Source organism: Pezoporus flaviventris, unplaced genomic scaffold (assembly GCF_033815535.1).
Source record: "Pezoporus flaviventris isolate CSIRO_AGI_PZ_B2104156 unplaced genomic scaffold, CSIRO_AGI_Pfla_v1 ptg000001l, whole genome shotgun sequence".
NCBI classification, from domain to species: domain Eukaryota; kingdom Metazoa; phylum Chordata; class Aves; order Psittaciformes; family Psittacidae; genus Pezoporus; species Pezoporus flaviventris.
Genome location: NW_026892549.1, coordinates 14,909,228 through 14,937,105, shown reverse-complemented (window position 1 = coordinate 14,937,105; position 27,878 = coordinate 14,909,228). Strand labels below are relative to the sequence as shown.

The following is a 27,878-nucleotide window of genomic DNA, read 5'->3' as shown; positions in this document are numbered from 1 at the left end:
CAGACACATCCGAGCTTTATTACTTAGTAACACCAAGGCAGACTTCAAGTGAAGACACGCGTGTTTTAAAACGCTCCGACAATTCACATTTTTAAATACCTAATCCTTAAACCCAAACATCTGCCTGGAGTTTAAAGTATTAAATGAAATCTATGTTCTTAATTTGATTTTTTTTTTTTTTTTAAACCCACAGAAATCGTTGAGTTATTGTCCACTAAATATAGCACATTCTTGCTGTCCGGAGAAGATGGGACTTAACAGACCTCAACATTTAAATTATCTTACTAGACAAAAGTCAATGATACTTGGAGTTTGGACAACAGCCTGTATAACAGTTGTGGCAGAGGAATTTTGATACCTGCTCCCATACAGAGGAATATACTCTACAGCCCTTATTTAAGGCAAAACTTATACTGAAATCTATCAGTATTTTGCCTCAAAAAGATACAATCCAAATATAGATCTCAGTCTTTCATAAACAGCTTCTTTCAAAGTGCAAAGCATTTCTGAATCTGAAAGTATAAACTGGACTCTTAAATACAAAAAGAGCAAGTGAAAAAACATCTACTGCAAAAGAGAAAAATCACAAGACACCACTGTACTTTCCAGCCTTTCTGCAATTATTTGCAGCTGCCATGAACATATTGATATTTAGTAAACTGCAGGCTGCAGCTTTAATTGAAGTTTGACTGCTATAAACAGTTAGCTGCCTGGCTCTGGCCCGCACTCTAATACCATCAGCAGAACAGAGATGGGAAGTATAAACAAATCTTTTAACTAGATTACAGTTTCTAAACTGGCCAAGAATCCCTTCAGCGAGAACTCCTGTGTGACAAAGTATTAAAGAGGGGAAAATATTTTCAAACAGTACCTTAAAAAAGCCTAACCTTTCCTAAGATAGTATGAATGGGATTCTTCTGAGGAAAATGAAGAAGTTTCAAAGGGGCTTATCCCTGAAAAACACGGTCTGATCCTTGATGGGGAAAAAAAAAGGGGGGGGGGGGGCAAAAAAAGCCAGAAAACTTTAAAACAAACATTTGCAAAACAGAAGGGTATTTTCCAAAGGCTTTTTTTTTTCAAGACTTCGAACTGCATAAAAAAAGGCCACTGAACTTTTAAATACCAGCAGAACCTGTAGTATCATTTCACGTTTCAAGTGGCCACACTCAAGAACAACATAACAAAACCACATAGCACCACCAATCTATACCAACATGCCTTCCTTCTAAAGCTGATTTTTTTCATAATTTCCTTTAGCCAAGCTTCTTCCGCATAAAGATTATAAGGGGACAATGATGTATCCCCCCCTTTCTGCCCCCAAGCCAGTAAAAGACAAAAGGAAGTTCTGTTCTAAAAAAAAAAAAAATAAAAAAAAAAAAATCAGCTTGCTACAGATCCCTGACTACTTTGTTTCTTTAATCAATGATATCATTTACCCACTTTTACAGCGTTTTCTTACAAAAGACAGCAGATGCTGAAAAATTCCTCCTCTCAGCTAGGGGTAGGATGGGAGGATCCAGCAAAAACTTTTTTGTGCTTATCTGCTACATACATATAAAATAAGTAAAATTTACCTCCTTAAGCTGACAGCATGCTTGAAAAAAAGAAAATAGATGCCTAAAGCTTCATTACATCAGTCTTAAAAGTAAAAAAATAATTTTAAATACATATAATTCAAAAGTAGATCAGGTACAAACATAATCAAAACGTAAAGCCAGTGCTAGCTGTTTGTTATTGTCAAGCTACAGCTTGAGTCCTACCAAAACACATGAGGATTTGTACTCATTCTGGCAGGGCCTATCATATAAATGCATATACATTTATATATGCACAGGCATATGTGTATATAAATATGCATGCATGAGTATACATATATGTGTATATGTATATAAATACACATGAGGTATACAGGTAAAAGCTTAAGGATGAAGACAGAAACCAAATGTTTAGTTTTTCAGAACAGATAATCCTAAATAATGTGTTGGCAATGATCTACCAGAGCTTAAAAACAAAGTCTAAAATTGGCAAACTGGAATTTGATTTACATGTTTTTGAAACATTAGGCAGTATGAATGGAAAAATTAGCCTCTCTATATTTATGATATGTAGGCCCAGCTTCTATTTGGCTGACTTTTACTTTTCTCCTAACTTAAACTGCATTTGTTTCCTTTGGCGGTGAGGTACAAGGCAACATTATTGCAAGCCTCTCTTTATCTAAATGTTGAGAATATCACCATTTGATCCAACAGGATTTGTTGTGCAAACAATTGACAACTGTTCTGGTTGCCTCACTTGGGATTTTTTCTTAGTGAGGCCATGTTACTGATGCTGAAAACCAACCGACCTAATGTTTAAGTGCCATTTGCACTTCACTCTTCCTTCAGTAAATCATGAAAATAATTTTGGATTTAATGTCACTGTAAACATAGACTAAGCAAAAGTTATGATGATTTTTTTGCTTTGTTTTGCTTTTTTAATCCTGGGCTTTAATTTTATCTCATGTAGGAATAAGGTAATTAGCATATTGCTTCTAAAGGTCTTAATTACAAGATATTGCGACAAGATAAGAATTCTTAAAATACTGCTTCCTTACTTTATTTTAAAGTATTTCCTGTAGAAGAAGAAAAAGAAAACAAAAACATGTCAAAGAATTTAATGATTAATAAATGAAATGCTTTATTCTTTACTTGATAAATTAACTAGAGACCCCAAAGAATTCCCAGATATTTCACCATTTCATTTTTTAAGTAAATTTAAAGCTTCTGAAACAGAACATTTCTAGGAAAAAAAAAACCAAAAACAACCCAAACAAAAAAAAAAAAACAACCAAACAACTAAACATCCTGGGCACCTCCAGTTCTCTGTATTGCCCTCAGCCCCAAGCCCATGAATGAACACTCAAAGCCACTCTCAATGGTTTGTTCCTCAAGTCATTCCCATGGGAAGGACAGGAGGTAATGGAGATTTTCGTGACGGGAACACCTGTCAAGCTGCAGATAAACTGAGATGATCAACCCATTTCACAAAAGTCTATGAATAGCCATCTCATGGTAATGACCGATTCCTGCTGCCATGTGCCAGATCAAAACAACTACTTAGAGGTAAAAGGCTTGAAATACAGACCTCTGGAGCCACACAATCACTTTCATTTTAAGTACTGTTTTAATATATCTGTTTTTTACACTTCTTTTATATATTCACTTGTATATATACATGTGCATTTGTGTATACAGCGAAACATATTCGTGTACGTACCCACACATTTCGTAATGTTGTAGCCTAAGAGGTTTTGACAAATTTTACCTCAATTTAAAAATAATGCAAAGTCTGAACTCCTTTCAAGACAATTCATTAAAAAAAAAAAATATCGTTATAATAAAGAACTTGGAATTTGAAAAGAGGAAAGGAGTCAGCACTTCTCAATTTCTTAACTGCTGCTTTTCTTCAGCATCCCACTTGGTTTAACTCCAGTTACATAGATTTCAGGATGCTCTAATTTTTATGTCTCCAATGGTCTTCCAAAATTTTATTCCTAATACAGTCTTCAGTTCCTGTGCAGGCCTACTTGAATCTGATTGAGCAGTATTATTCCACCTAATAGCTCCAAAAATAAATACAAAGAAAAGTCAATGAAAGCCTGTGGTTTCAAACATTCAAGTAACTCTTAAAATGAATAAGCAGGTCCTTAATGACATAAGAGCCTTAAAGCTGTATTCTCTATCTTTTTATTGTTGGAATCAATGGTAAGTTTGACACCCATTTTTCACTGGACAAAACAGAAACCAGAACAGGGCACTTAAAAGAGCCAAACAAACCCAAGCCCCCAAATAACCAAACAAGGTTAGAAGAAGCAGCAGAACTCCATAGTTTTCAAGTTTTAACAGTATTTTTTAAAAAGAAAGTCGCTTTCAAAATGTGTGTCTCTAGCCATTAACAGATGAGTTTCTTCTCTTGCAGACTGCTTTGTGCATGTGGTCTCTTAAGCTCATAGAAAAACATGCTGACATTAGTGGGCCTTCAGATGGGCACAAGCAGCCACTCACCTGGTCTGCTGCCTTCCAGAAGAAACATCCATGATAAGCACTTACTGCTGATTCAGAAAGTAATTTCATAGTTATGGACTGTATTCAAGTTACTGATCTTCCACATACAAGGAACAGTCATGAGTAACAGCAGGGGAAGGGGAGAGGGGAATTTTCTGACCATTTTAAATAAATAACCGAGGTGAAAATGAAGGCATTCCATTTGAGTGGACTGTCCCTTATGCCAAGATCTTCCATGCTTTTTAACAAGGAGAAAGACTGACCCCTCCATAGCCAAATTAAAACTAAAGGACTATGAGCAAAGAAAAGTTCAACTATTGAAAGTATTGCATCATAAAGATTCTCTCCAAACATCTGCCAACCTAGTCCAAATAGAAACTAACACATTTATCCACAAAGAAAGGTAAGACAGCAAACTCCAAGGAAAGACTGTTAAATACAACTATAAATCTGGCTCGAACAGCATCTTTATGTCTAACACAGCCCGCATTTTGCCATGGTAGGTTCCTTGCTAATTCAAAACAACCTCTCTGACCTAAAGTCTGGGAAGCCGTGAACATATAATTCAGGAAAATAGTTATTAATTTTGTCTCAAAAGATGAAGAACTGAAAAATACACACAAAGTTTTCCTAAAAGCAATTAGCAACTATAAATACCTACTCATAATAGCAGCAAAAAGATCTTAAAAGACCCAAACAAAAGAAAACTCTATTGCTGTTTAGTTGTAGCCATTGATAACATACATTATTTCTTATCAGAGGTTGAGACTCAATTCTTCTTAGAAGGTGGTTGTGATACCTGACAGAAGCTCCAGATCAGCCTCAGATCCCTTTGTGCTAGGCACTACAGAAACACAGGAATTGCTTCTGACACAAGTTGGAAACCCAGCCCCACCAGTGGCTCTTTAGGAGGAACCTTCCCTACCCAATCCCCCCAAACTAGCAGTTGGCTTTCCAACACAGGCTCAGTGGTGGGAGCTGAAGGCCTATGGAAATTAAGGGTCTACTAGTAATCTTACCTCTAGGATTTAAAATAAGAGAAGAGCTTGAATTATTCTGCCCAGCTTTAGAATTCCATTAGGGTACTTTACTGAGCAATCATATTAAATCAAATCATGCCTATTTTTAACACCAAAACACAAAGAGATTAAAGTGTTAAATCCCCATAATAAATAATACATCTCATCAGCTGTAGGCCATGAAAGTTGCAGGCAGATTTGCAGCTCTATGTATACTGGGAGCATAATCCTGAAGCCACTATAGATTTCCACGTAGAGATGAAAATAGATCAGTGGCATCTCAGGTTGAGGAAGGAAGCATTGTCATGAAAGAAAACCAATAGAAAACTGTGTTCTTCACTCCTGGTCAGTCCTTTGCTGGGCAACTCTTGCCTGTAGTAAACTAACTAAAAGAAAAGTCAGATGTTTAAAGAATGGGGTTTTATACATGCATTTGCCAATTGCTATGATGATTACCATTGTTGACTTTTTTTACATTTAAAGCCAAAGTAAGCTTGTGCTTATAAGCTAACAGAAAACTAATGGCAAACTATTAGAAAGAACTACAATCGTAACTGCTACCTTCAATTCTCCCTCACAATATCGTTAAGTATTGGCCCAACTATACTTTTCTCTCATTCTTCCCATCCCATCAAATTACGGCCTTCTCAAGCTCATTCCAGTTTGATCACAAAATTGCTGCTTCACACAGGACATGTACAAATTAGAAATGGAAGATACCAAAGCATTTCAGGAGAGCTCGCTCTTGTGAGTATCCTTCCAGCACGAGGCAGAGATAACACACGCTCTCTGCTGACCACCATTTAACCATGATGCCCCACTGAAATACATACTCATGGCCTATTCACGGTTCAGCATGCTCCACAGTACTTAGTAAACCGAGCACTCAAACGGTCTTTTTAAAATTACAGAGGACATAATTAAGCTCCAGAAATAAGCAGACAACAGCAATTTTAATATAAACATCCTACTTATGTAGAGAACTCTTATTTCAACTTGGCATTAATGACCAAACTCTTACTTCTGGATTCTAGCAAATCTCTAGAAGGCTTCCTTGAGTCAGGATTTCCTTGAGCCAGATTAAAATGTAAGGGGGCAAACTAATACCTATTTCAGACATTTTGACACATAACATCCCTTTTAATCAACAGAAAAAAATGGTCAGATCAGCCCACTGGTGATACCAGACCTAACAAACCAGCAACAACCTGAACGTGATGGAGACATTTGGCCTTCCCAGCAGCAGGCCATGGAAAAACAGATCACAACATATATATTTGAACAGGCCACTGACCAAATATAGCCAGCCCCCAACAATAACCACGTCCTGCTATCACACGCACAACACTAATTCTCATCTTGCAAACACTGACGTTCGTCGGGAGTCCAGTTCCTGGACAACCCCTGGAAGTTAAGATCATCAGTAGGTCTTTGTACAACTGGGGCCCTACTGACCGCAGGGGTTTAGCAAGTCAAATAACGGCCTGAAACCACCGCAGAGAGCCCATCCAGAGAGCCCACCGGCTCAAACCCCGAGGGTTCCCCAATACCCTGTCGTTATTTCAGCCACCGAATTCCCTACTGCGGCGAGGAAAACAACACTTTCGGGACAAGCCGGGGCTCAGCACCAACCAGAGAGCCATCCCGAACTTCGCTCACAACACCGCGCCTTCTACAGCGAGCCGTCCCCACCGACATCACCCCCGCCCCGGCCCGGTGTGGATCGCGGAAGGGGGGTTGGGGAAGCAACCCCCGGAGCGACGGGGAAGGGAGCGCAGCCGGGGACGGAGCATCACCCGCGCCCCAGCGACAACAAAGCTCCGGCCGGCCCGTGCGGGGGGAGCCCCCGGCGCTCAGAGGGGCCACAAAGTGACAGGCGGGCGCCGGGCGCCCGGCGCCCCCTCCCCGCTGCCCGCGGCCCAGCGCGGCCGAGCGCCCGGCCCCCCCCCCCAGCTCCCTCCCTGAGGTAAACAAGCGGGCGGCCCAGCCGCCGCCGCTCCCCCCTCTCCGCCGCCGCCCCGCACTCACCTCAGCGGCCCCCCGGCGCCCGGCCGGCCCCGGAGCGGCGCAGGCGGAGACGCACACAAAGGGTAATAAAGGGGGAGGAGGGGAGCGCGGGGGGTGGGGGCTGCCCAACTGCCTGCCGCTCCCCCGCCGAGGTGCCTCCCGCCGGGGCCGCCTCTCGGCTTCGCTCTCCCTCCGCCGACAGCCGCCGGGAAGGGGGGGTGGAGATAGGAGAGAGAAGAAACTCCCCGGTCTCCTCCGGCAGGGCTGGGGGTGGGGGGGAAGAAACTCGGGGCGCTTGGCACTAGCCCCCCGCCCCCGCGCCGATGCCGAGCGGAATTAGCGCCCTGTCCCTTTAACGGTATAAATAACGGGCCCCCCCGCCCCCCCCCGCGCTCCTCATCATCAGCTGCTGCTGCTGCTCCGGCTGCTGGGGCTCCGGCGCTGCCGGGGAGGAAGAGGGGAGGCAGACACTGCGCATGCGCCCCGGGGGAGCTCGGGAGGCTGCGGGGGGGAGGAGGAGGGAGGGACGTGCCTTCCCAGAGGGCCGCGCGCGCCGCGCGTACCCGGAAGGAGACCCGTCTGCGGGGCGGAAGGAAGTGGCTGGGCATGGACGGGGCGGAAGTGGGCTGGGTGGAGGGCAGCCTGCGGTCACGTGAGGGGGGCGGGCAAGTGACGCGCTGCCTGCCGGGGGCGCGGTGGAGAGGCGGGAGAGCGTGTGGCGCGAGGGTGGTGAGTAACGCGGCCGCTGCCTCAGGTGAGGCGAGGCACGGCACGGCACGGCACGGCACGGCACGGCACGCTGCTCCCCGCCTCGCCGGGCGGCTCTGGGGCGGAGAGTGCAGGGCAGAGGGGGAGGCGCCCTTCTTTTTCCGTCCTCGAGCTCTGGCAATGTCGCCGGTCCTGGGGGGGTTTGGCTTGCGAGGGCAGCAGCTGCTGCTGCTGCTGCTCCACTGCCGTAGGCCAACGTTGCTGGGCCGCCCCACCAGGAACTCTGCGGAGGCCGCGGAGGCGGGAGCGCGCGTCTCTCGGGTGTGGGTGCTAGGCGGGAGCGGCGCCGCCCGCTGGGCATGCACGAGGAGCTCGGCCCGGGCGCGGGGAGGTTTCGGTGGGATGCGGCGGCTCGGTATCTGGGTAAAAGACGGAAAGGAGTATGCTCCTCGACCGGTAGCCTTGTTTCTGTTGCAGTCCGATTCATCTAACTGGTTCAGTTCAGTCTCTGCTTTGTGATTTCGTGCCCTGCGCTCCTTCGTGTCTGATTCCGCAGTGAGGACTTCATTTGTGTGGGTTTTTTAGCAGCTGGTCTTGACCTTTTGAGGCATAGCTTCCGCGCTAGGGGCGGAACGGTGCTGGCTTTACAACAGAAGGAGCAAAACTGAGAGAAGCGGCTGTGCTAAAATAAGCATAAATTGTTGTGGAGAAAGTCTTGGAAGCTTTCTCTTAGCACGGAGAAGGACGATTGGCTTCTGCTTATCTTTTTTAGGGAGATACTAGTTATTATAAGCTGCACCAGTTTAAGCATGGGTAGCCGATTGGTAATGTCAAAACTTAAATGTTGTGACCTAACACGTTACCATGTGCCTGTGGCTTGTTCCAGCTACAGAAGCATACAGTTTTGAACTACCTGAAACACATTTAAAACATATGAATTACGTTTGGTGGTTGGTCGGTTGATGTACAAATGTACTAGGAGAGTAATCGATGTGGCGGTTCACAGTGATGTGCCTAAAGCGTAAATGCTGCAAATGCCACTCCCGCTTCTGTGATAGATCAGTTTGCGTGTGCCACCGTAGTGAACCTTGGCATGCCTGCTGAGAATAATCATCGCCATTAGGAACTTGATGGCAGACCTTGACTTCTGGCCTGTCAGTTACCTTAGGCACTGTTTGTGTTGCACTGAAAAGCATCCTAAAGCAGATGCTTTCAGAAGTTGCACGAAAACATGGATTTAGTATAAGCAGAAGTGAATTAAAAAACCTTTAAATGTTTTGGGTCTTTTTCACTGGTAAGGTGAATTTACCACATCTTTATCAGTTAAGAAAACATGTTTATTGCAACATTAAGTTCTTTGAAACTAGGAACTAACTAGGTTTTGTTGGTTATACTAAATTTGGTTTACTAACATTGGAATACAACTTCTGATTAACATTATTTAGAAAGACGTATTCTTTAGTATAACCTTTATGTTCTTTTTCTTATTTAAAGATCAGGCCTTCTGCAATGAGTAAGCGTAAGGCAAAGGAGAGTGGTGGAGCAAATGGAGAATGCATTTCACAGGTTAGTAACGTCTTATTGGTTGACTTTAAGTTCTGAAACTTTTCCATCCTCTGCCATCCATGTCATTCTGTAACTTTTTACTAGAGCAGTTAAAGAGACATATACAGATGCACAATATAATTTCTAGGGCTCTAAATGTTTTTTTGTATTTACGTTCTGTATTTCAGCTTCTCACCTGATGTTTGCTTCAAGTGCTACATAAATGATTTAACAGTAAAGGATGGTCTTGAGCTTTTGCTGTGATTTGTAGCAGCAGATTTGCATAAATCTATTTTTACCTAATCAGATTCTGTATCTCCCAGTTTGCAGGGTGAATCAGGATCTAGGTGGCTTGTTTTTAACAGCTTATGTGAGGCAGGACAGCAGCTGCCAAATTAGTTTTCAGTTCATTTGTTGGTTTTTTTTTTAACCTTTATTCTTCTGTTTCCTCAAAGTGACTGCTTAAAAACCGTGATGAATTTTGTAGTGAATTACTTCTGGTTTAGTGATTTCTGATATTTTAATCTTTTCTTCATTTACTTATAAGATCCCTTTACAGGTGGAAAACTTTTTCACTTGTGAACGGGCAATGCTGACTGCTTGTATTATTCACTAAACAGAATAAATTTGGAAATTAAATCAGTAAAGCTTTAGTAGAAGAAGAAGTAACTGAAAAATCAGACAAGTACAGCTCATACTAAAAATTCATTCCATAAAGTGGAACTATTAGTGAAACAGATTTCCATCTTCTGTCCATTATTTAGACTTGCTGAGGAGTACTTCACGGAGGTGCATCGACGTGTATTTATTTTTAAACCAAAACTGCTGAAAGCTGATGGTAATAGTTCCATTGTAAATTACAAATTAGCCAAGTGTTAGAAGGTAGCTGAACTGAATCTTCAAAGTAACTGTAAATTTGATACCAATATTTTACTCTGATAGGCTGCGGTGGTGTTGTGAGCGATGCAAAAAACGTATTCATTGAGGATTTTGGGGAATAATGAAGTGGGTTATGTGTTCTTTCAGTCAGCTGGTAAATATTTGTTTGCCCATATTACACAGGAAGTTAGAACTACAAATTAGACGAACTACTGGCATCATTCCGGTGGCAAGTGTAACATCCCTTTGGGTGGTGAAGGAAAGGAACTGTAGCAGAAGAGACAAAGGCACACACTGCTATCATTTAGCTGAATTTTCTGTGCTATAGGAGTCTGTAAAATATTGCTGCCTGCTGCAGTGTTATTCTTGCTTTCAAGACCCCTGTGTCAGTGATGACAATTAAAATTTCCATGCTCTTCCTATGGGTTTATTGCTGTAGTTACATTATTGGTACATCCCAAGCACTCTTTCTTGTGTTGTATCTGTAGGCGCAGAAAATCTTACGTGAAAGATTCTGTCACCATTGTGCTGCTGGAAAACTGTTTGGGATTGAACATCAGTACCGGTGAGTGAGCAGACTAAGTAATTTTGACTTTAACAACAGTAGAAAAATAATGAGATGAAGTTAGAATTTTCTGCTGCCTCTGTTTTTCTAAATTACATAGGCTTAAATGGCTTACAGCACAGTGCTTCTAAAAATTGCCTCGGATTTTGAGTTAATACAACTATTGCTCTGATTTTTGTATTTCTTGTCCTTGTTTCAAATCTGTAATTCCTGAAATGTTATTTTTGAGCCTGGAAAATACTTCTAGTGCATATTCTAAGGCTATATTTAATGACCTGAACAAGCAAAAATTTTAATTCTCATTGTGAATCTTTATTTTTACTTTAGATTTCTGCCTGTTTATTGGTAAGCTGTGTTAAAAGTTAATCTTAAACATTAGAGGCAAACATCGTGTTTCTTGAAGTAGGGATCCATGTTCAAAACTTCTTGGGGTCATCCAGATGTGGAGGTTAAAGTTAGGAAAAAGGGACCTATTGTGACATTAATGCTATCTTAATACTAAACCTTTTACAGGTGCAGGTCAAATTTTGAAAAAATGTATTTCTAAAGAACTTGCATCAATTTTTCCAAGAGTAACTTTATGCAAGTTGAATCACCTGATGGGAGCATTAGTTTCCTTTCTGTTAGAAAAAGGAAAATAACATTTCTGCTGTTAGTGTATTAAGTGTGGTGTCATATGTAGGCAGAGCTCACGTAGGCATGTTGTGAGAAAATGTATTTCTGTGATGTTAGTATTCTACACAGTGAGCCTCCCCTCTTCATATTGGAATTCGGAACAACAGTTTAGAGACTGTCCTCTGCTTAATACACCACCGTTGGTGAATTGAACTGGAGAAAAACCATAATGAACTTCCCAACTCTTATTTTCTTTCTCAAGATGTATCTGGGCTCTTTGCTATAGGTAGCTCCCAAACAGTGAGCAAACCCACACACATTTTCTACAACTGTTACATGATGGCTTTATCACTCCTTTAGAAGCAATTGCATAATGTCAATATTGTAAGTAAAAAAACTAACCAAACAAACAAAAAAACACCAAAAAACCCCCCCACAAAAAGCCCCAGCATTTGTAAGCATTTGGCAATTGGGAGTGTCAGTAGTTTTTATAAGTACTTTAAATGTGGTACTGTGCAATAAGTCTATCTGAAGATAACTTAGAGTTGTTTTTTGTTCTTTTAGATGGGAATAGAATATGAATTTGAAGCTCAGTATTGCTGTTACCATTCACAAGCTTTGAATACCTGAATTTAGCGTATAATCAGTTTTGTGAAGATTGTCAAAATGAATATATTCCACTAGAATATTAATTTTTGCTGGTGTCAAGGCTTTCCTTCAATCTGTCTGCCAATCTTTGTTTTTTTTTTTTTTTGTGAACTGTAGTAGTATCACAGAAAGCAATCTTCCATTTTTAATTTTTTTTTTTAAGGAAGAAATAGTTATTGAAATCTGCCCTTTCATGGGGAAGAATGACAGAACTTTAGTGATGCTCCCGACTTCTGCATGTTTTAATATTTTAAACTGTTTTAAGAGATGTGGTCGCTCAGCCTTTTGTACTTTATTGTCTTCCGTTTTGCATGCCCTGAGTGTTAGCTCTGAGAGCAAGTTGAAAAGCATCAAGTTTTCTCATGTTCTAAGGAATCTTTGAATTTTCCATAGTTTCAGTAAATGTTGTTTGCTTTGAAGTTTTTAACCTATTGCTGTTGTCAACACAGACATCTGCTGGATCTGCTGAAACGGACTACAGTTCATGGAGAAAGTAATTCTGCCCTCATTATTGGACCCCGAGGATCAGGAAAGACTGCGGTATAAACATGTATTAAAAGTTTACATGAGGTCAAATTAAGCACAAGTTAGATGGCCCCAATGAAGTCTTGGGAGGTTTTGGAGCTAGATTTTCATCTCTACCTGTTTGTAAAGAGAGAATTGCTAATTTTTTACATGCAATTTCAGATTAATCTAGGACTTCTTGTGAGCTAATTCTGTTGAATAACAAATGGAGAAATTGGTTTCTTAACAATCTTCTGAAATTTTTCAAATGCTGAGTTTCTACTGATTCTGTAAAATAGAACAGCTTCATGTGCTGCTGACAAAAACACGTGGTCCATCCTCGCAGTGACTTGCAGAAGTATGCCTGGGTTTGGAATTCTTTTTGTGTCTTCACCAGCTTTTGTGACACACCACAGGTACCCAAAACATGTAAAATGGAAATAATTTTATCAGAACAAGTTGCATTTGTCTTTCTGTGATCTGACAACATCATGGATTCTGCCTCCTTTCAGCATTTCTCCTATTGCAATCTCTGTAGTTCTTGGCACGAAGGAGTTCCCTTCATCTTTGCAATTAAAGCCATGTTTTGCATACTCTTTACAAGTTAAACTGCTATTGCTGTTGGGCCTCTGCTGTAAAAATGACTGAAAAGGCATCCAAAAACCGAAAGGAGTAGATTGAGGGACGGGTACAACTATAGCTGTTTGTATCTAGAGAATGGTGAAGTATCTTAATCCTGGTTTAAACATGTTGAAGAACATTGTTACCTTAATTGCTTGGAGGTAGAATAATGTATGGCAGTTCTAGTTTACAAGTGTAGGTTTTGTATTTTAAAGAAACTCTTTTTAGTTGAGGTGTGTGAAGGGTTGACATCTAAGGGTTATATACTTTAATATTGTGCAAACAGTAAAGTCTTTTATGAGCATATAATTTGATGAATAGGTTGGCTGTTACTGCAAAAAGTATTGAAGATTGAAAAATTACAAAAATTACTTCAGAGATCTCCCCAGGTGCGAAAGCAAGTGGCCTTCAATCTTTTAAATATAGTTGAGTAGTAATGAATTAATAGGTGGTAAACATATCCATGACAGAGCTGACCCCAGTCATTCTGCCAATTTATTGGTAGCTTTTTTATTTTACATTTCGGAAGGATTCAGTATTGTTACCTTCTGTTACACATGGCACTTCAGAAGTATAATTGCCAAAATACTGTGGTGTGGAAAGAGTTGATAAACTGATGGCAAATAAGGATTCCTCCACCTATGTACTTCCTGCTCTTGAACTGGGGTTTAGTTTTTCTTTATTAGACTTACAGATTTGTAAGTAAGCAACACATCCTCTTACAGTGCAGAAAATAGTTTTTAGATTGTTATTATTTACAGTGTAGACATTCAAGGTACTATTGAGATTGTTGCCCAAGGGGCTAACCTGAATGAATGGCATCCTCTTATTGGGCATAAACTTGAGAAATCAAGTGCATATGCTTTTTTGTTTAACATTTCCGTATAGTAAATATTGGCATCTGTAGTAGGAGTCTAACTATATCTGCTTTTAAATACAGTATCAGTAGAAAAGTAGGGATGAGCTCTATACTGCAAGCAAATTGGAGTACATGATAAAGATTTTTAAAAACCCACAACAGAATGATCCATCTAACACCACATGCCCCCTGATCACTAGAACTATTACTTAAAATAATACTTTAATGATTTTTATTATTTAAACTATTTTTGTTACTTAAAGTGTTTTTTTTTTCCCCCAAACCCTTTACATAAGACTGGTGAAGATCAAAATTCGTGATCCTTCCTTCCTGAATATAAATAAACAAATCACACATGCAAAATGAATTATTTTCTTATTTTATATCAAGTGAAAATCTTAGTTTTCAAAAAAGACTGCTAGAGACAAGCAAATTGTATGTGTGTATGTAACTAAATATGTATGTATGTATACATACATGTACATGGGAGCTGTAAATTCTTAGCTGAGGAAGCAAAAGCAAAGCGTAGCAAGTGCATAAGAAGTTAACATTTCATCTCTCTATATGTATTTTAATACAAGTTTCTGAAAAGTTTTGCCAAGAACAAGTTCTTGATAGACTGTATATTTGGGACCCCTAAGTTTTATAAGCAATAGTTGATGTAATTATGTGCTGTTTCGTGCTTCCTTACTTAAAGAGGAAAGGCAAAAGCATAGTGTCTTTAAAGATTTAAACAAAGGTTTTTGTTCTGCAGCATCTAATGGAGCAGTGAAACTGAATACTATACTAACTCGAGACAAATTCTCTCACATCTCAAACTCATAAAGATTCTTTGGATTAAGGCAAAAGCCCTAGATACTAGTCCCCAAAATGAGTGACTAAAATACTGTAGTAATTTTTACATTTCTTTCTTTACTAATTCAGCAGAATGAATAAATGTAATTGCTACAGTCATGACAGTGAATGTGAAATTTTCATTTTAGTATTTTAGTCTTGAAAGTACTCAAAAACATTATTACTTAATGAAACTGCATGTACTGTTTCTTATCTGCTAATAATCAATTTGTACACTTGTTACAACATAAATCTCCTTCTAAAGAAATAATGGTGGGGTTTTTTTGTTTCGTTTCTTTTTTGTTTCCCTAGTTATTAAATCGTGTCTTAAAAGAGCTTAAGGAAATGAAACAAGTTAGAGGGAACCTCTTGGAAGTTCGTCTGAATGGTCAGTAATACAACATTATTCAGATGTCATGTTGCATTCGGTTGCTTCTATTGTATGTACTAAACAAAAATTTTGGTTTCAGCAATTCTAATCTCTCCTCAGTTATGGACACATTTGTCTGTGAGCTCTAAAATGCCTTATTTTGTATCTCTCTATAAAGAGAACTTCTGTGCTTTTAATGACTTATCAAAATGCTAAAAATCAGTTCAGTTGTGACCCAGTTCTTTTAAGTGACTTCTTCTTACATGTAGAAAATTACTGTTTAGTCTTAATTTATAAAAAGACATAGCTTTGTAAGGCTGGAAATTGAGAGAAACATCTGGATAAGGTTCCAGTGGCAGTAGATGTGGTCTCTTGGAGTGAAGAACTGCCAGTTCTTCATGAAAAAATGTATTCTTTCAGGGCTTCTGCAGACTAATGATAAAGTGGCCCTGAAGGAAATCACCAGACAGTTGAACCTGGAAAATGTAGTTGGGGATAAAGTTTTTGTAAGTATCAACTTTATTATACTCTTTGCTTATATATCTCAAAAATCTTTGCCTAGAAAACTGGCTTTATAGTCTGCAGCTGTTGAGACTGAATGGGCCTTGACTCATTTACGTCAGTACTGAAGTCAGTAGTAAAGAGAATAGTGGAAGTGCTTCAGATTGTATTTAATGAGTATTTTTGAGAGGCCATCTTCTGATGTAACAGAAGGTCCTTTTAAGCTCCTTGATAGGGCCTGTGAGGTTGACGGAGTTTATGTATTTGAGAGTCGTGTATAATACCAATCCAGGTGGCTAAAGCAGAATTAGGAGGGGAGTGAAAGGTGAAATTGCAATAGATTAGGTTTATTTTCATCACTTGTGTTTGGAAAGCTACAGAGAGATGTTACTGCTTCAGTTAATAAAAAACAGAGAACTAGGTTGGAAGCAGTGCAGAATACAAGATTGTAGTTACTAGGCTTTATTATCTTTTGGAAATACTTGTTTCTTGGGCTGTGCTTTGGTTTCTTACTTATCCCAAATGATTTTAGATACAGAGAATGGAGAACCCTTTCTAATCATAAGCTAAAATTTTCCCAAATACAGCAGCAGTAGTAAAAGGAGACGGCAAGTATTTAATTTCAGCATAGTCATATGAATGGGTTGTCCTTTCAACAGAGAACTAGAACAACCTTTCAAAGTCCACAGTTCCACCTCCAAAAATGCTGGATGCAAAACTGGACTTAAATATGCTTAATTCTCCTGTAATTTTCTCCATTGCGTTACTGTGGAGTACTCCTTTAAACTCTTAACTTTTGGTTGCACATGGGCAAAGAAACATACTGATTTGTAGGAATGTCTGTCCCCTCGTCAACTTCCTATCTTAGCTTATGCAATTTACAATTGGACAGTTAATTGGCTTTTCTGCCTTCTTTGATTGGGCTTGTGGTCTTCAGATGTAGTTACTTCCCATCTTGCACCCTGTGTACTTCAGAGGGTGTAAATGTGTGTAACTGAAGCAGGGTGGTCATAGCAGTCCATTGTCGTCTGTCATGAATGTTTGATGCTTTGACCTGTCTAACAAGGTTGCAGATTAAAAAGCTGCATACTGATGTTTCTCAGTGGAACACTCAGTTTTTGTGTGCGTGTAGAGGGAAAATGCATGTGCATTAGCTATTTAAGTACCATTATTTTTCCTTACAAATTTAGCTTATTGTAGACATTCTTCTGATTGCTAATTTTGGCCTGTCTGAGGCAATTAGTTTGGGGTTTTCAGACTGGAAAGAGGTGGATCAGTGTAGGGTTAACTCCCCGTTTTCTTGTCCTGTAGAGGTGGTGATTATACAACATGAAGTAACATTTTAAGTTTTTGAGAGCAGGGGTTTAGAAGGAGATGGCCTTTGTTATATGCCTGAACTGGGCATTGCTAGACAGTTCTGAGAATGACATTGAAAATCTCTTGTGAAACATTTTTCTTCTCTGTATAGGGCAGTTTTGCTGAAAATCTTGCGTTCCTTCTTGAAGCTTTAAGGAAGGGTAGGTACTAGTAGCCCCTGTTCTGAAATAGTGTGTATGCATGTTTGTCATTTAAATGAAAAGTTAGCATATATGTGTGTGTTCATCTACGTGTATAAGTGTTATGAAGAAACCTAGCCCAAGAACGTGTTATGGTTACAAAATAATGTAAAACATACAGAACCCCAAGCAAACACATATTTAACATAACTGAGGCTGTAAAGGCTTGCATGTGATGATCACAGATTCTTTTATCCAGATTGAAGCTATTGAAAATAGTGCTTTAAAAAAAAAAAAGAACATAGAAGTCTGCCTTCCCTTGCAACCAGAAATAATGCTTGGCAGAATAATACAAAACCTTATCAATTTTTCCATGTGTTTTTGTTTCTACTGCTGTAGCAGTACTTAAATGAAAGGAGGGCTTAATGACAAGCTAAAAGAAAATAATGTAAGTTGTTAAACTGGGAGTTTGTGAGAGCTGCAGAGATGGAAGCCCAACGATGAAGTTACCAGACTAACTTTTCAAATTGCTGTCTCAGGAGATCGAGCTAGCAGTTGTCCAGTCTTGTTTATACTGGATGAATTTGACTTGTTTGTTCATCACAAGAATCAGACGCTGCTCTATAACCTCTTTGATATATCACAGTCAGCCCAGACTCCAGTAACAGTTATTGGACTTACATGTAGGCAGGTAAGAAACAGCACTTTATCATTCATTGTTTTCAGCTGTTTTAAAGAGACTGTTGCCTTAGTTGGGATGTTTTCTGCTCTCCTGGAGCCTTGCTTAGTTTACTAAGAGACTGTTATTATGCATTTTTCTGACTTTAGAATTGGGGAGTAAGGGTGATTAAAAAAAAAAATACAATAATTAGTGCTGAGAGCAAACTTGGATAACCAAAATACTGCAAAGCCTTCCTTTGCACTGCTAGGTGAGCAGGTTTACACGTCTAAGGAGACACAAGGCTGTGGTCCGGTATTACCACAGGAGAGCTGTATTTTTATCCATGTGGCTTGTTCATATTAGCAGGGACTGTTGTTCCCTCTTTGGAGAGGCTCCTGGGCATTGCAGTTTCTTGGTCAGCAGTTGGTAAGAAGAGAATGATATTAATCTACCGTGTTTAAAACATTGTTCTGGGGACAAGGAATTTTTTTAAGCAAACACTTCACTAGGGCACTATTGCTATAAAATGACCATGTTCAAAATGGGTTTAGGATCCATCTTAAACTTGCTATGATATTTACAGTAACATTGCAGGGAGCTGTGGACAGATTTTGCATATACTGTGAAATGACATTTTTGACACTATGAAAGTTGATGTTTTATAAAAAAAATATACTGTTTTTCTCAGTAAACTGGATTAGTGATAAAGATAGCTAGGTTATGACAAGAAGAATGATTAGAATCTTCCATTGCAGCCTAAATCTTGGGTTGGTTGGGCTTCGGTGATGTTTAGCTGGGCACATTGCTGAAAGTTAATAGAGTAGTTAATAATTGATTTAGTAAATTCCGATTTTTCTTTTGTGATAGGGCTTTGAGCAACTTCGTCTATTAGGTGCCCTTGCCTGTGGCAGAGGGCTTGGAACTATATGAGCTTTAAGGTCCCTTCCAACCCAAATGCTTCTGTGATTCTGTGATTACTGTCCTGAGCCTGGTATCCTCATCACACATTGTTTAGATCCCTGTATTGCTCTGCTTTGGAATGTAGTCAGGGTGGTGTCTTCAGAGGCCATACCATGGTGGTAGCTGTTGCTTCTCGTCTCTGTTGCTTGTGATTTCTAAATCCAAAGGTGTCTTTGTATTTTGCATTGTTGGTTGTCTATTTACACTTACTGCTCTGTATTGGTGAGGAGCTTCAGTATTCTTAAAGATTTTTTTTTTTTTTTTAGTGGAAATAAAACCACTGAAACCAATGCACATTAAACCCTTAAAAAACAAAAGGGACCACCCAAAATTCCTAGTAACTAGGAGTGCAATCCTTCTGTGCCAATATCAGGTAGGGTAATAGTACTGGGTTTCTCAGAATGAACCCCACAGCTTGTTTTTGGTGCCATCTATTACCATATGTTCTGAGAAAAGTAAGCTGTTCTCCCTTACACTGACAACCTGATGGCAGACCTGCTTAGTTCTGTGTGGCAATCCTGGAAGATAAATACTAGCTCTTAAGTGTTTTGGGGTACTTTTAAGCTGGATTCTTTTGGTCTGATAAAAGGCATGTGAACTGACAGCTGCCAACCTCCCTATCTACTAACTAGACAACTGATCTAGAGCCACAGTGGCTAAAATATCTTCAATGCAGACTTAAGTAACTGAAATATTTACATAATCAATGGAGAAATTTTGCTGGGTATCCTAGCAACTAATTAGCCCGTGTGATGTAGTGCAACACGTGATTCGGGTGAATGGCCAATCATTGGGCATTTTGGGGCACATGGATTATAATAATTAGCAAAGGTCTTGCTGGAACATTTCAAGCCTGAGAATTTAATAATTCCTTTTTTTTTTCAACAGGATTTACTTTGGTGTTTTGTAGTTTTCATTCTAGCAAAGAATGCATTAAATGCAGCTACTCTTTTTAATTATTATTTGTACTTTTTTTTTTTACCAAGGATATTCTGGAGCTCTTGGAGAAGAGAGTAAAGTCAAGGTTCTCTCACCGACAGATATATTTGATGAATTCTTTTGATTTTAAACAATACATTAAGATATTCAAGGAACAGCTTGCTCTTCCTGCTGAATTTCCTGATGAGTCTTTTGCACAGAAATGGAATACTAATGTTCAGGTATTTAAAGCTCTTTATACTTGGTTTTAGTAAAACTTCTAAAGTAAAGCCAGTTAATAAGTGCAAAGCCTTTACCTCAGATTAGTATTGCCTTTCACTATTTGAGTTTGATACAGAGTGGTAAATTGTGATAGGGAATCTTTGCTTATTCAAGTCCAGAGGTAAAATTAGAAGACCAGAAAGTTAAGGTTAGACACAAAGAACTGCGTTGTCGCATGTAATCTGAGCTCTTCCTGAAAGTCAGCTGACTGTATTTTTTTCAGGTGAATAGGAAGTATTTGCTGAGACAATTAAAGTAGTGCTTTTTTTTTACCTTTTTTTTTTTTTAATTATTAATTAGCATCTCTCAGAGGATAAAACTGTGCAGGACGTGCTGCAGAACCTTTTTCGCTACAGTAAAGACCTGCGCTCACTTCACTTGCTCTTGGTATGTATTTTGATGTGTGTATAGTATTGTCCTGCTTTTCAGTAACTCGCAAACAGCACTTGTGTCTTTCAAGCCAGTCTTCTGGCATTGAAAATAATTTTTTCCAGGCCTTTCCATGTATAAAACAAAATTGTGGGTGAAATACTTTCAAATTATTTTTTCCTTTCTGAGATTCTTTTTGGTTGCTGGTGAATCCTGAGAACTGCTTGTACTGAAACCTGCTTTTGCTATGTTGAAGTCTGTTGTTGCACCTAAATATTCCTCCTTTCCCTAAATCTGTCCCTGTACTGAACCTGCTGCTGTTCATCAATGTGTTCTCTTCAAAGATCAATAAATTTTGGTGCTTTTTTTTTTTTATTACTGTGGCTTAACTGTGTTTTTGCATCACCTTCTGCTCTCCGCTTTGTCATCCTGCTGGCGCTGTTAGGGTGTGTCAGTGTTCCTTGCCTGTTCCTTGAGCTGCTCTAGCATAATTCTGTGTGGGTATCTGCACTTCCAACATAAAAGCACACAGTGCTTTTATGGAACTGCTTTTAGTTGAATAACTCTCACTTAAAGCCAAAATACTTGTTGTTGTCATCCCTTTTTTTCACTCCTCCTTCTTCCTAAGCCATCGCCCCTGCTGCGATACCAGGTTCCTTGCCTTTATGGACTGGTTGCTCCTGGGTACCTCTTCAGTAAGAGTGTTCTCATATGCCTAAAGTCTTGTTCTTCACACATCGGAAATGCTTTTGTTTTCTTTTATCACTTCCAATTTCTTCTTGTGCAGAGTATCAGATAAAATCACTTTGTGAACTGTTTGATTAGGTGCCACTTTGTTTTCCAGAGCTGGTTTGATACGTGGAGCAATTTAGGTAGCCTAGATGCTGTCCTGAATTTGTCCGTTACCGTGACGCTACTCTGGGAAATGTGATCTTAATCTTTTAAATCTTGAGATGCTGGAAGCTTGAGGCTACTAATCCCTAGAAAATACTGAGACAGAAGTTGATGCTTGTCTTCCAAGTGATCACATTATCTGGCATCAAGGGCCTGAGGAAGCTTTCAAAACTGCACTTGGTAGCTCCAACCTTTCCCAGTTATGTTAGGGGTAGAAGGAAAGCCACCTCCACTGTGTGGGGAAAAATTAGACTGCTCCTCCCCTATTAGAGAGAATAATTCTGTGTTCAGTAAGTAGGAGGCAATTCTGATGGTCAACTTCGTGATGTCGGGACAAATGAGCTGAAGCTTAACACATGGTCAGGCTCTCTCAGATGGTTATTTCTCTCAAAACTTGCCTTCCCTCACTTACGTTTTTTAGTACAATTAATATAAATGCACTAACATTGATTACCAAAGAGATTTTTTTTCTTTTTTAACCATCTTAAAATCTGTGTTTTTGTCAGGTGTGAAAACCCCACTGAATGTACCTGTGTATCCTATGTGGTGCAAGGATTCAGATTTTAACCTTCTGCTCGGCGGTGGGCTCTTCTTGGAGTCTTCAGTGCTGACAGCTTTACCCAGTGCTGGGCTTACAGTCACTCCAAAAACTAGATCATAGACTTTCTGCTTTAGTTTTGAAACAGAGAGCATGATCCAAGCCCTCTTTTTGATAGTCTTCTCTTTACTGGAGTTTGTTACAAGATTGCAGATTATTCTGAAGTTAAGGGCACCCAGTTCTGTCTCTTTGGCTTGAGTGAATGCCAGAAAAAAGCCAATGGCTGCCTGTCTGAACAGCCTCTTCTTGAGCCCTGTGTGTAAGGAGAGAAAGAGGATGGAGAAGGACTGGTGGTAGATAGCATTGGATGTTCATGGTGAAAGACCTCAGTGAAAATAAGCTTTTCATCACACAGACCTGAAAAAGTAGGAAATAGTCACTAAAAACATCTGTTTTTCATTTTGTCCACAAAGTATTTACAAGGCAGATAGTTAAGGTCCTGAAGAGCAAGTGAAGGTCACTGCAGTGTGCCTGCTGCTGCAGAAAGCCTTGGGGCTAATCCAGAGCTTTGGAGGGTGGTGGTAGAAGAGGTCAGTTACCTATCTATTAACTTACACTTGTTCAAAACTCACTTCCTGTGGCAGGTAACTGAATGTTGTTAAGGATTCATATTGCAAGAAGGTGAGACTTTAGCAAATGCTCTGAAGGGGTCACTCCCATTCTGTAAACTGAGTGGTGCCTTCAGGCACTTCCTTGGCTCCCTGTCACAAAGGTGTGTTTAAACCAGTTGTGAGTCAGCAATCACTAAAGTATGCTAATGCACTGAAATTAATATAAACAAGGTAATGAGTGTTTATGTCCTCCAGTGAGAAGGCTTTAAAGTTCTAAGCCTGGAAAACCTTCCTGGCAAAATGTAGTTGTAGCTACCAGCTATTTACAAGGTTTTCAGTATGAGCTTACTGTGTATGGGGGTTTATTCATTAATGTTTCCAGTAGGTGACTCCAGGGGAAATGTATTCTTTTGCATCTCACCCCCAAGCAGAAAGTATGTCCGGTAATTAGTAATTAAGTGAAGTGAAAAATGTCTGCTGCTTTATTTTTAGATGCTCGCTGTAAGTAATGTTACTGTGCATCACCCACTTGTCACTGCATCAGATCTCCATGAAGCAAGCAAGCAGTATCGAACGGACTCAAGAGCAAATATTGTACATGGTAAAGCTCAGCTTCCCCTCTCTCCCCCCCCCCCCCCCCCCCCAAATGTTTCTTGGGAGTATGAAACTCAAGTCCCTCCCTGAACTTCTGATGTAAGAGATACTGTCTAGGGCAGTGTGCCTGTTGGTATGAGCTGCACAGGGAATACTGCTCCCACAGAATGCTCCTGGGCATTCGTATGCGTGTGTGGGTGTAACGGTGCTGAATAAACTAGAGATGGAGTTACAGATTAGTAAAGAGCTTGGCCAGTGCACCACTATGATGTGGGCTTACAGCTGGCAGTGCCAGATGGCTAGTTTGCTGCTTCAGTGCTAGCCAGAAAAAGCACTGGTAGCCTGGGCAAAGGAACTAGCCTTGACTGTGTGTCAGTCCTGCTGACATGGTGGAGGAAGGGAAGATGCTGACCCCTTCCTGCATCACCAGCAGGTTCAGGAAGGTGATTCTGCTCTGCTCTCACGAGGCTCTACCTGGAGTGCTGCATTCAGCTCTGGGGTCTTCTGAGACCAGGGCTTGTTCAGCCTGCAGAAAAGAAGGCTCCAGGGAGACCTTAGAGCAGCTCCTAGTGCCTAAAGGAGCTGACATGAAAGCTGTAGAGAGGCTTTTTACAATGGCAGTAATGACAGGACACGGGGGAATGGCTTTAAACTGACAGAGGGAAGATTTAGATTAGATATCGGGAAGAAGCTCTTCCCTGTGAGGGTGGTGAGGCCCTGGCACAGGTTGCCCAGAGAAGCTGTGGTTGCCCCATTCCTGGCAGTGTTCAAGGGCAGGTTGGCCGGGGCTTGGAGCAATCTGGGCTAGTGGAAGGTGTCCCGCCTGTGGCGGCAGGCTTGGAACTAGGTGAGTTTTAAGGTCCCTTCCAACCCAAACCAGTCTGTGATTCTTGCGGTGCTGGTAGCTGGGGGTACAGGAGGTACTTTAGCTGTTGCAGTAAACCCTCTTGTGGCTTGCAACAGTCTGTGCTTGGGTAGATACAGAACTGAAGCTTGAACTTGAATTCTGTACTCTGGGAGCTCAGCTGTATGCGCTTACCTGCCATTAGTTGAGCTGCTGTACAGGCCCTTCTGGCATGTTTCTGTGAGCTGCTGCCACCTTCGCACCACCTGGGGGTTCTCCCTTTCTAAACCATGTCAGAGGGGATGTACCGAGCACTACACTAGAAAACTAAGCTTTTCTCTGAAAAGCATTCTGGAACCTGCACAAACGTGAGAGAGATACAGATCTCCTGATGATGTGATACTAAGTCTAAGTAAAGAGGGAATTGCTTCCCTGATCAGGAAAGGTTAACTCAGCCCATGGCTTCCTCATGGCTCCCAGGTTTTACAGGGTTTGATTTGTCTTGGTCCTGTGCTTCCCAGAGTCTCCTCAGGACCATGGAGCTGATTTGCTGTGTCACTTCTTCAGCTTCAGGTAACAAATAACCTTTTCAGAGTCTCACTTCATGACATGCTGTCCAGTACCAGTGAGATCGTCTTGGTGTTCCTGAACATCTGTGTCACTGAACAGTTGCAATATTGGCTTTTCTTTGTATTTATATTTACATTACTTGCTTTTTGACAGAAACAGCCCATTTCTTTGAATACCTGGGGAAAAAAGTGTTCATTTACCTAGCCTCTCAGATTTTGGATTTTTAATTTTTTTTTACATTAAGAACATGTATTACACAAATAGGTGAGGCCTACAGCATATAAAAATAGTATGAGAACTGCTTGCATTTCTGAGATGAAGTATTTAGAGCTCTTGTCTTTCCCTCTAGGTTTGTCTGTCCTGGAAATCTGCCTAATTATAGCTATGAAACACTTGAATGATGTTTATGAAGGAGAACCCTTTAACTTCCAGATGGTTTACAATGGTGAGAGAAATGCCTGAACCTTACCAACCCTACATCAGTTACTTCCCCTAAGTAACTCACTTTTTTTTTCCTGTTACTGCTACAGAATTCCAGAAGTTCATACAGAGGAAGGCACACTGTATGTACAACTTTGAAAAGCCTGTTGTCATGAAGGTAAGCCTGAAATGTCTTTTTTATTTTTTTGAATTGTAAAGTATTGAGATGCCTTTTATTTCTTAGGGCAGAGAGGCTGAGTAGTCAAATGGAGCTCTTGATGCAAGACAGGGCCCTTCAAGGGGGTAGAGCTTAAACCAAGCACCTCAGGTGGGAACTCAAGGTGGTGCCCAGCTGGGAAATAGCCACTTGGAAGAGTTTAGTACCAGTGTGAAGCCTTTCTTAAGGAAGCTTAACTTACTTGGGATAAGGGTTCAGTGAGACTATCAGAGATGGCTTCCTAAGGAGAGCTTTGTGTATGTGCATAGGTGTCTTCAGTGAGCAAGTTCACTTCTGCTCTCCAAAACTTCAGTTAACTTTACCCCATCAAAAATGGGCTTTTCTTAATCCAGTAGGTCTGACTGGTGTATGGAATCAGTCTGCAGTCTGATATGGCTGGCTTGCTCAGACAACTACAGTCTGAGGTGCAAGTTGGGAACTGTGTTTTAGTCACAAACCATCAGGTGCTGCCTTTTCTGTTGATGAATTAATCCAGTTGTGTGGTCAAAGCTGCCTTCCCCTCTTCCAACTGAGCACACTTGGTTTCCAATAGTGTCATTCAGCTGGAAATTATGTAATGCTGTGTGCGTGCTTGGCACAGACCTTCCCATTGGTTTCCCTAAATAACAGCATCATTCCCAGTTACCTGTACACTGGATTTCAAATATGGTTTCTCTAAGAGGGAAAGTGAATTCTACATCAGCCAGCATAGCTGACATGCTTTGCTATATGTGCAAAGGATATGAAGCAGACCGGAGCTGTTGTCAAACAGCTGATTGGCTAGCACATCACAGGCTTCCAGCAGGAGTGTCTCTGGTCATCCAAAATGAGCAATGTCATCTTCCCTCTGTTATTTTTTGTTTTTAGGCATTTGAACACTTATTACAGCTGGAATTAGTAAGGCCAATAGAAAGACCAAATATACGTGCTCAGCGCGAGTACCTCCTGATGAAGCTGCTGTTGGACAGTACTCAGATCATGGATGCCCTGCAGGCGTACCCCAACTGCCCTGTGGATGTGAAGCAGTGGGCAGCCTCATCACTCAGCTGGCTCTGAACTTTCTGGAGCTTGCAGCATCACTTTCTGCATCCAAGCTTTTTGAGTTGAGTATGAGCTGCAGCAGAGGGCACATCTTTCCACAGGAGGTAACTTTTTGGAAGAAGCTTTACTGATTGATGGGGGAGAACTGCTCCAATGTTATGTTCTGATGGCCGTAACAGTGATGAAGGGGAATGCTCTGGCTGTTTACCTCAGCTCGGTGCCAGCTTTTCCTCTGGTGCAGAGTTTCCACTTCATATAAATCTTGACTTCCTTGGTCTGGGATTGACTGTGTCAGGTGCTGCCTTGGGGCGCACCACCCCGAATGCCTGTGGGTCTGGCTTAAACCCCAAGGCACAGTTATCTCTCAAATGCTGTTTGAAGCTCATACTTGGTGTACTTTTTCTTCTCAAATTTGACTTGATGCAGAAAACTTATTAATTATCCTTTAATGACAACAAATGGTGTTCTGGGGTGAAGTACAACCTGCCTTATCCAGGTTACTCAGCTGTTTCTGCAGGGTACAGCCTGCAGGGCCTGTGTCCCCCTGTGGTGGGGCAGCTCTGAAACACCAGCAGATCCCCCCAGAGAGCTCCTGCAGGCTCTGTGGCTCATTGCTGGGGAGAGAAATCTGTCTGGCAGCAGGGGGAGGGAAGGCTTTGCCTGGAAGGTACGTGCTACTGCATATGTACTTGAGTGATACCTGTCAGAAGTACACTTCCTCCCCGGTAAGAGCTACCATTGGTTTGGTACCACAACATGTCATGAAAAGCCTTGCTGCAAGGATAGCACAAACTGTAAATAAAAAAGTTGCCACAAGATGTTGTTCAGAAGTACTTACCCAGGCAGGAAAGTGGGTGTTGAGCCAACATGTACCTCCTCACAGCGTGGTTTGGCTCATGCATTTCAAGGTGCACCTCTGAAATGGGGATGAAGGGGGAATATGGCTGCTTGTAGAGTAGAGAGCAGAGGTGGGAAAAGGTGATGCCAGTGTTAAAGAGTTATTTTTATGGAAACACTTGGCTGTGGGGCTGGAGACAAACCAACAGGTGCCTTACGTACAACTGCAGAGGGGGCAGAGCTGCTGACATTGGTTGGCCCTGCCTCTGCTCACACCCGGGGTCCTGCTGCTGTGTTTGTTTAGGGATGGGACACTGCTGAGGGTTTTCCCCACCCTGTGGTGCGAAACAGACACCTGCAGGTGTGGTATGGGAATATCACATCCCCTGGCAGAGCAACTCACTCAACAGCCTGAGTCCCTTGTACCCACAGGTACATTGATTGGTGAAATTGAACATGCTCAGAAGGGATAATGGGGACTGGTTTTAATTCAGGATAAAGGCTTGGGAGGGAGCCCCACCCTTTTAGGGGCAGGAGGCTACAGGGGCAGTTCTGCAGCAGGTGGCTGCCCTGCTGTCCAGGGAGAAGGGAAGGGTGGTGGCAAGGCCTTGGGACAGGAATGGTAGAAGGGACCGTGGAATTACAGGAGCATCACTGGAGCCTTCCCATGGCTGCCTCCTGCAGGAGGGAGCCCACCCTGGAGCTCATCTCAGAGACTGTGTCCTGCCCTGTGTGCTGCACTGCTGGTTAAAACTCCTGAGCTGGAAAGTGCCCCTCCTGAGAGGGCAGGGTGGGTTCTCCCATCTCCAAGGCCAGGCATGATGTGGATTGTGCCTTCACTTCCCTGCCAACATTTTAACTGCAGGATTTTTCCATTCTCTTTGGGTGTTACTTTTGGCCAAGTACGC

The 27,878-nt window shown here is 41.2% G+C and overlaps 2 protein-coding genes across 17 annotated transcripts in view; one reads left to right on the top strand and one right to left on the bottom strand.

The window, feature by feature from the left end:
• MBD5 (methyl-CpG binding domain protein 5) overlaps positions 1-7,667 on the bottom strand; it is a 154,187-nt gene extending 146,520 nt beyond the window's left edge. For all 13 annotated transcript variants that reach the window (XM_061445281.1, XM_061445297.1, XM_061445294.1 and 10 more), the window contains exon 1: positions 7,091-7,667. The gene's annotated coding sequence lies outside the window, so the exon portion shown is untranslated. The remainder of the gene's footprint in view (positions 1-7,090) is intronic.
• Positions 7,668-9,173: 1,506 nt separating this feature from the next.
• On the top strand, positions 9,174-26,951 carry ORC4 (origin recognition complex subunit 4). 4 transcript variants are annotated; one of them, XM_061445213.1, is made up of 13 exons: positions 9,179-9,343; positions 10,690-10,766; positions 12,479-12,569; positions 15,160-15,235; positions 15,638-15,723; positions 17,187-17,235; positions 17,754-17,905; positions 19,822-19,995; positions 20,336-20,422; positions 22,940-23,048; positions 24,805-24,900; positions 24,986-25,053; positions 25,960-26,951. In XM_061445213.1, exons 1-13 carry the CDS (start codon positions 9,287-9,289, stop codon positions 26,146-26,148), a joined length of 1,311 nt encoding a protein of 436 aa, XP_061301197.1. In that variant the 5' UTR covers positions 9,179-9,286; the 3' UTR covers positions 26,149-26,951. The 4 variants fall into 4 exon arrangements, with proteins under 4 accessions (XP_061301210.1, XP_061301197.1, XP_061301204.1 ...); XM_061445226.1 differs by lacking the exons at positions 17,187-17,235; positions 17,754-17,905 and having other exon boundaries at positions 9,174-9,343; XM_061445220.1 differs by lacking the exons at positions 15,160-15,235; positions 15,638-15,723 and having other exon boundaries at positions 9,180-9,343.
• The last annotated feature ends 927 nt before the right edge of the window (positions 26,952-27,878 follow it).

Coding starts and splice junctions, on each gene's coding strand:
- ORC4 (XM_061445213.1), top strand. CDS start 9,287: ATGAGTAAGCGTAAGGCAAAGGAGAGTGGTGGAGCAAATGGAGAATGC. Junction 23,049..24,804: donor AAGAGCAAATATTGTACATG/GTAAAGCTCAGC, acceptor CTTTCCCTCTAG/GTTTGTCTGTCCTGGAAATC. Junction 24,901..24,985: donor CTTCCAGATGGTTTACAATG/GTGAGAGAAATG, acceptor TTACTGCTACAG/AATTCCAGAAGTTCATACAG.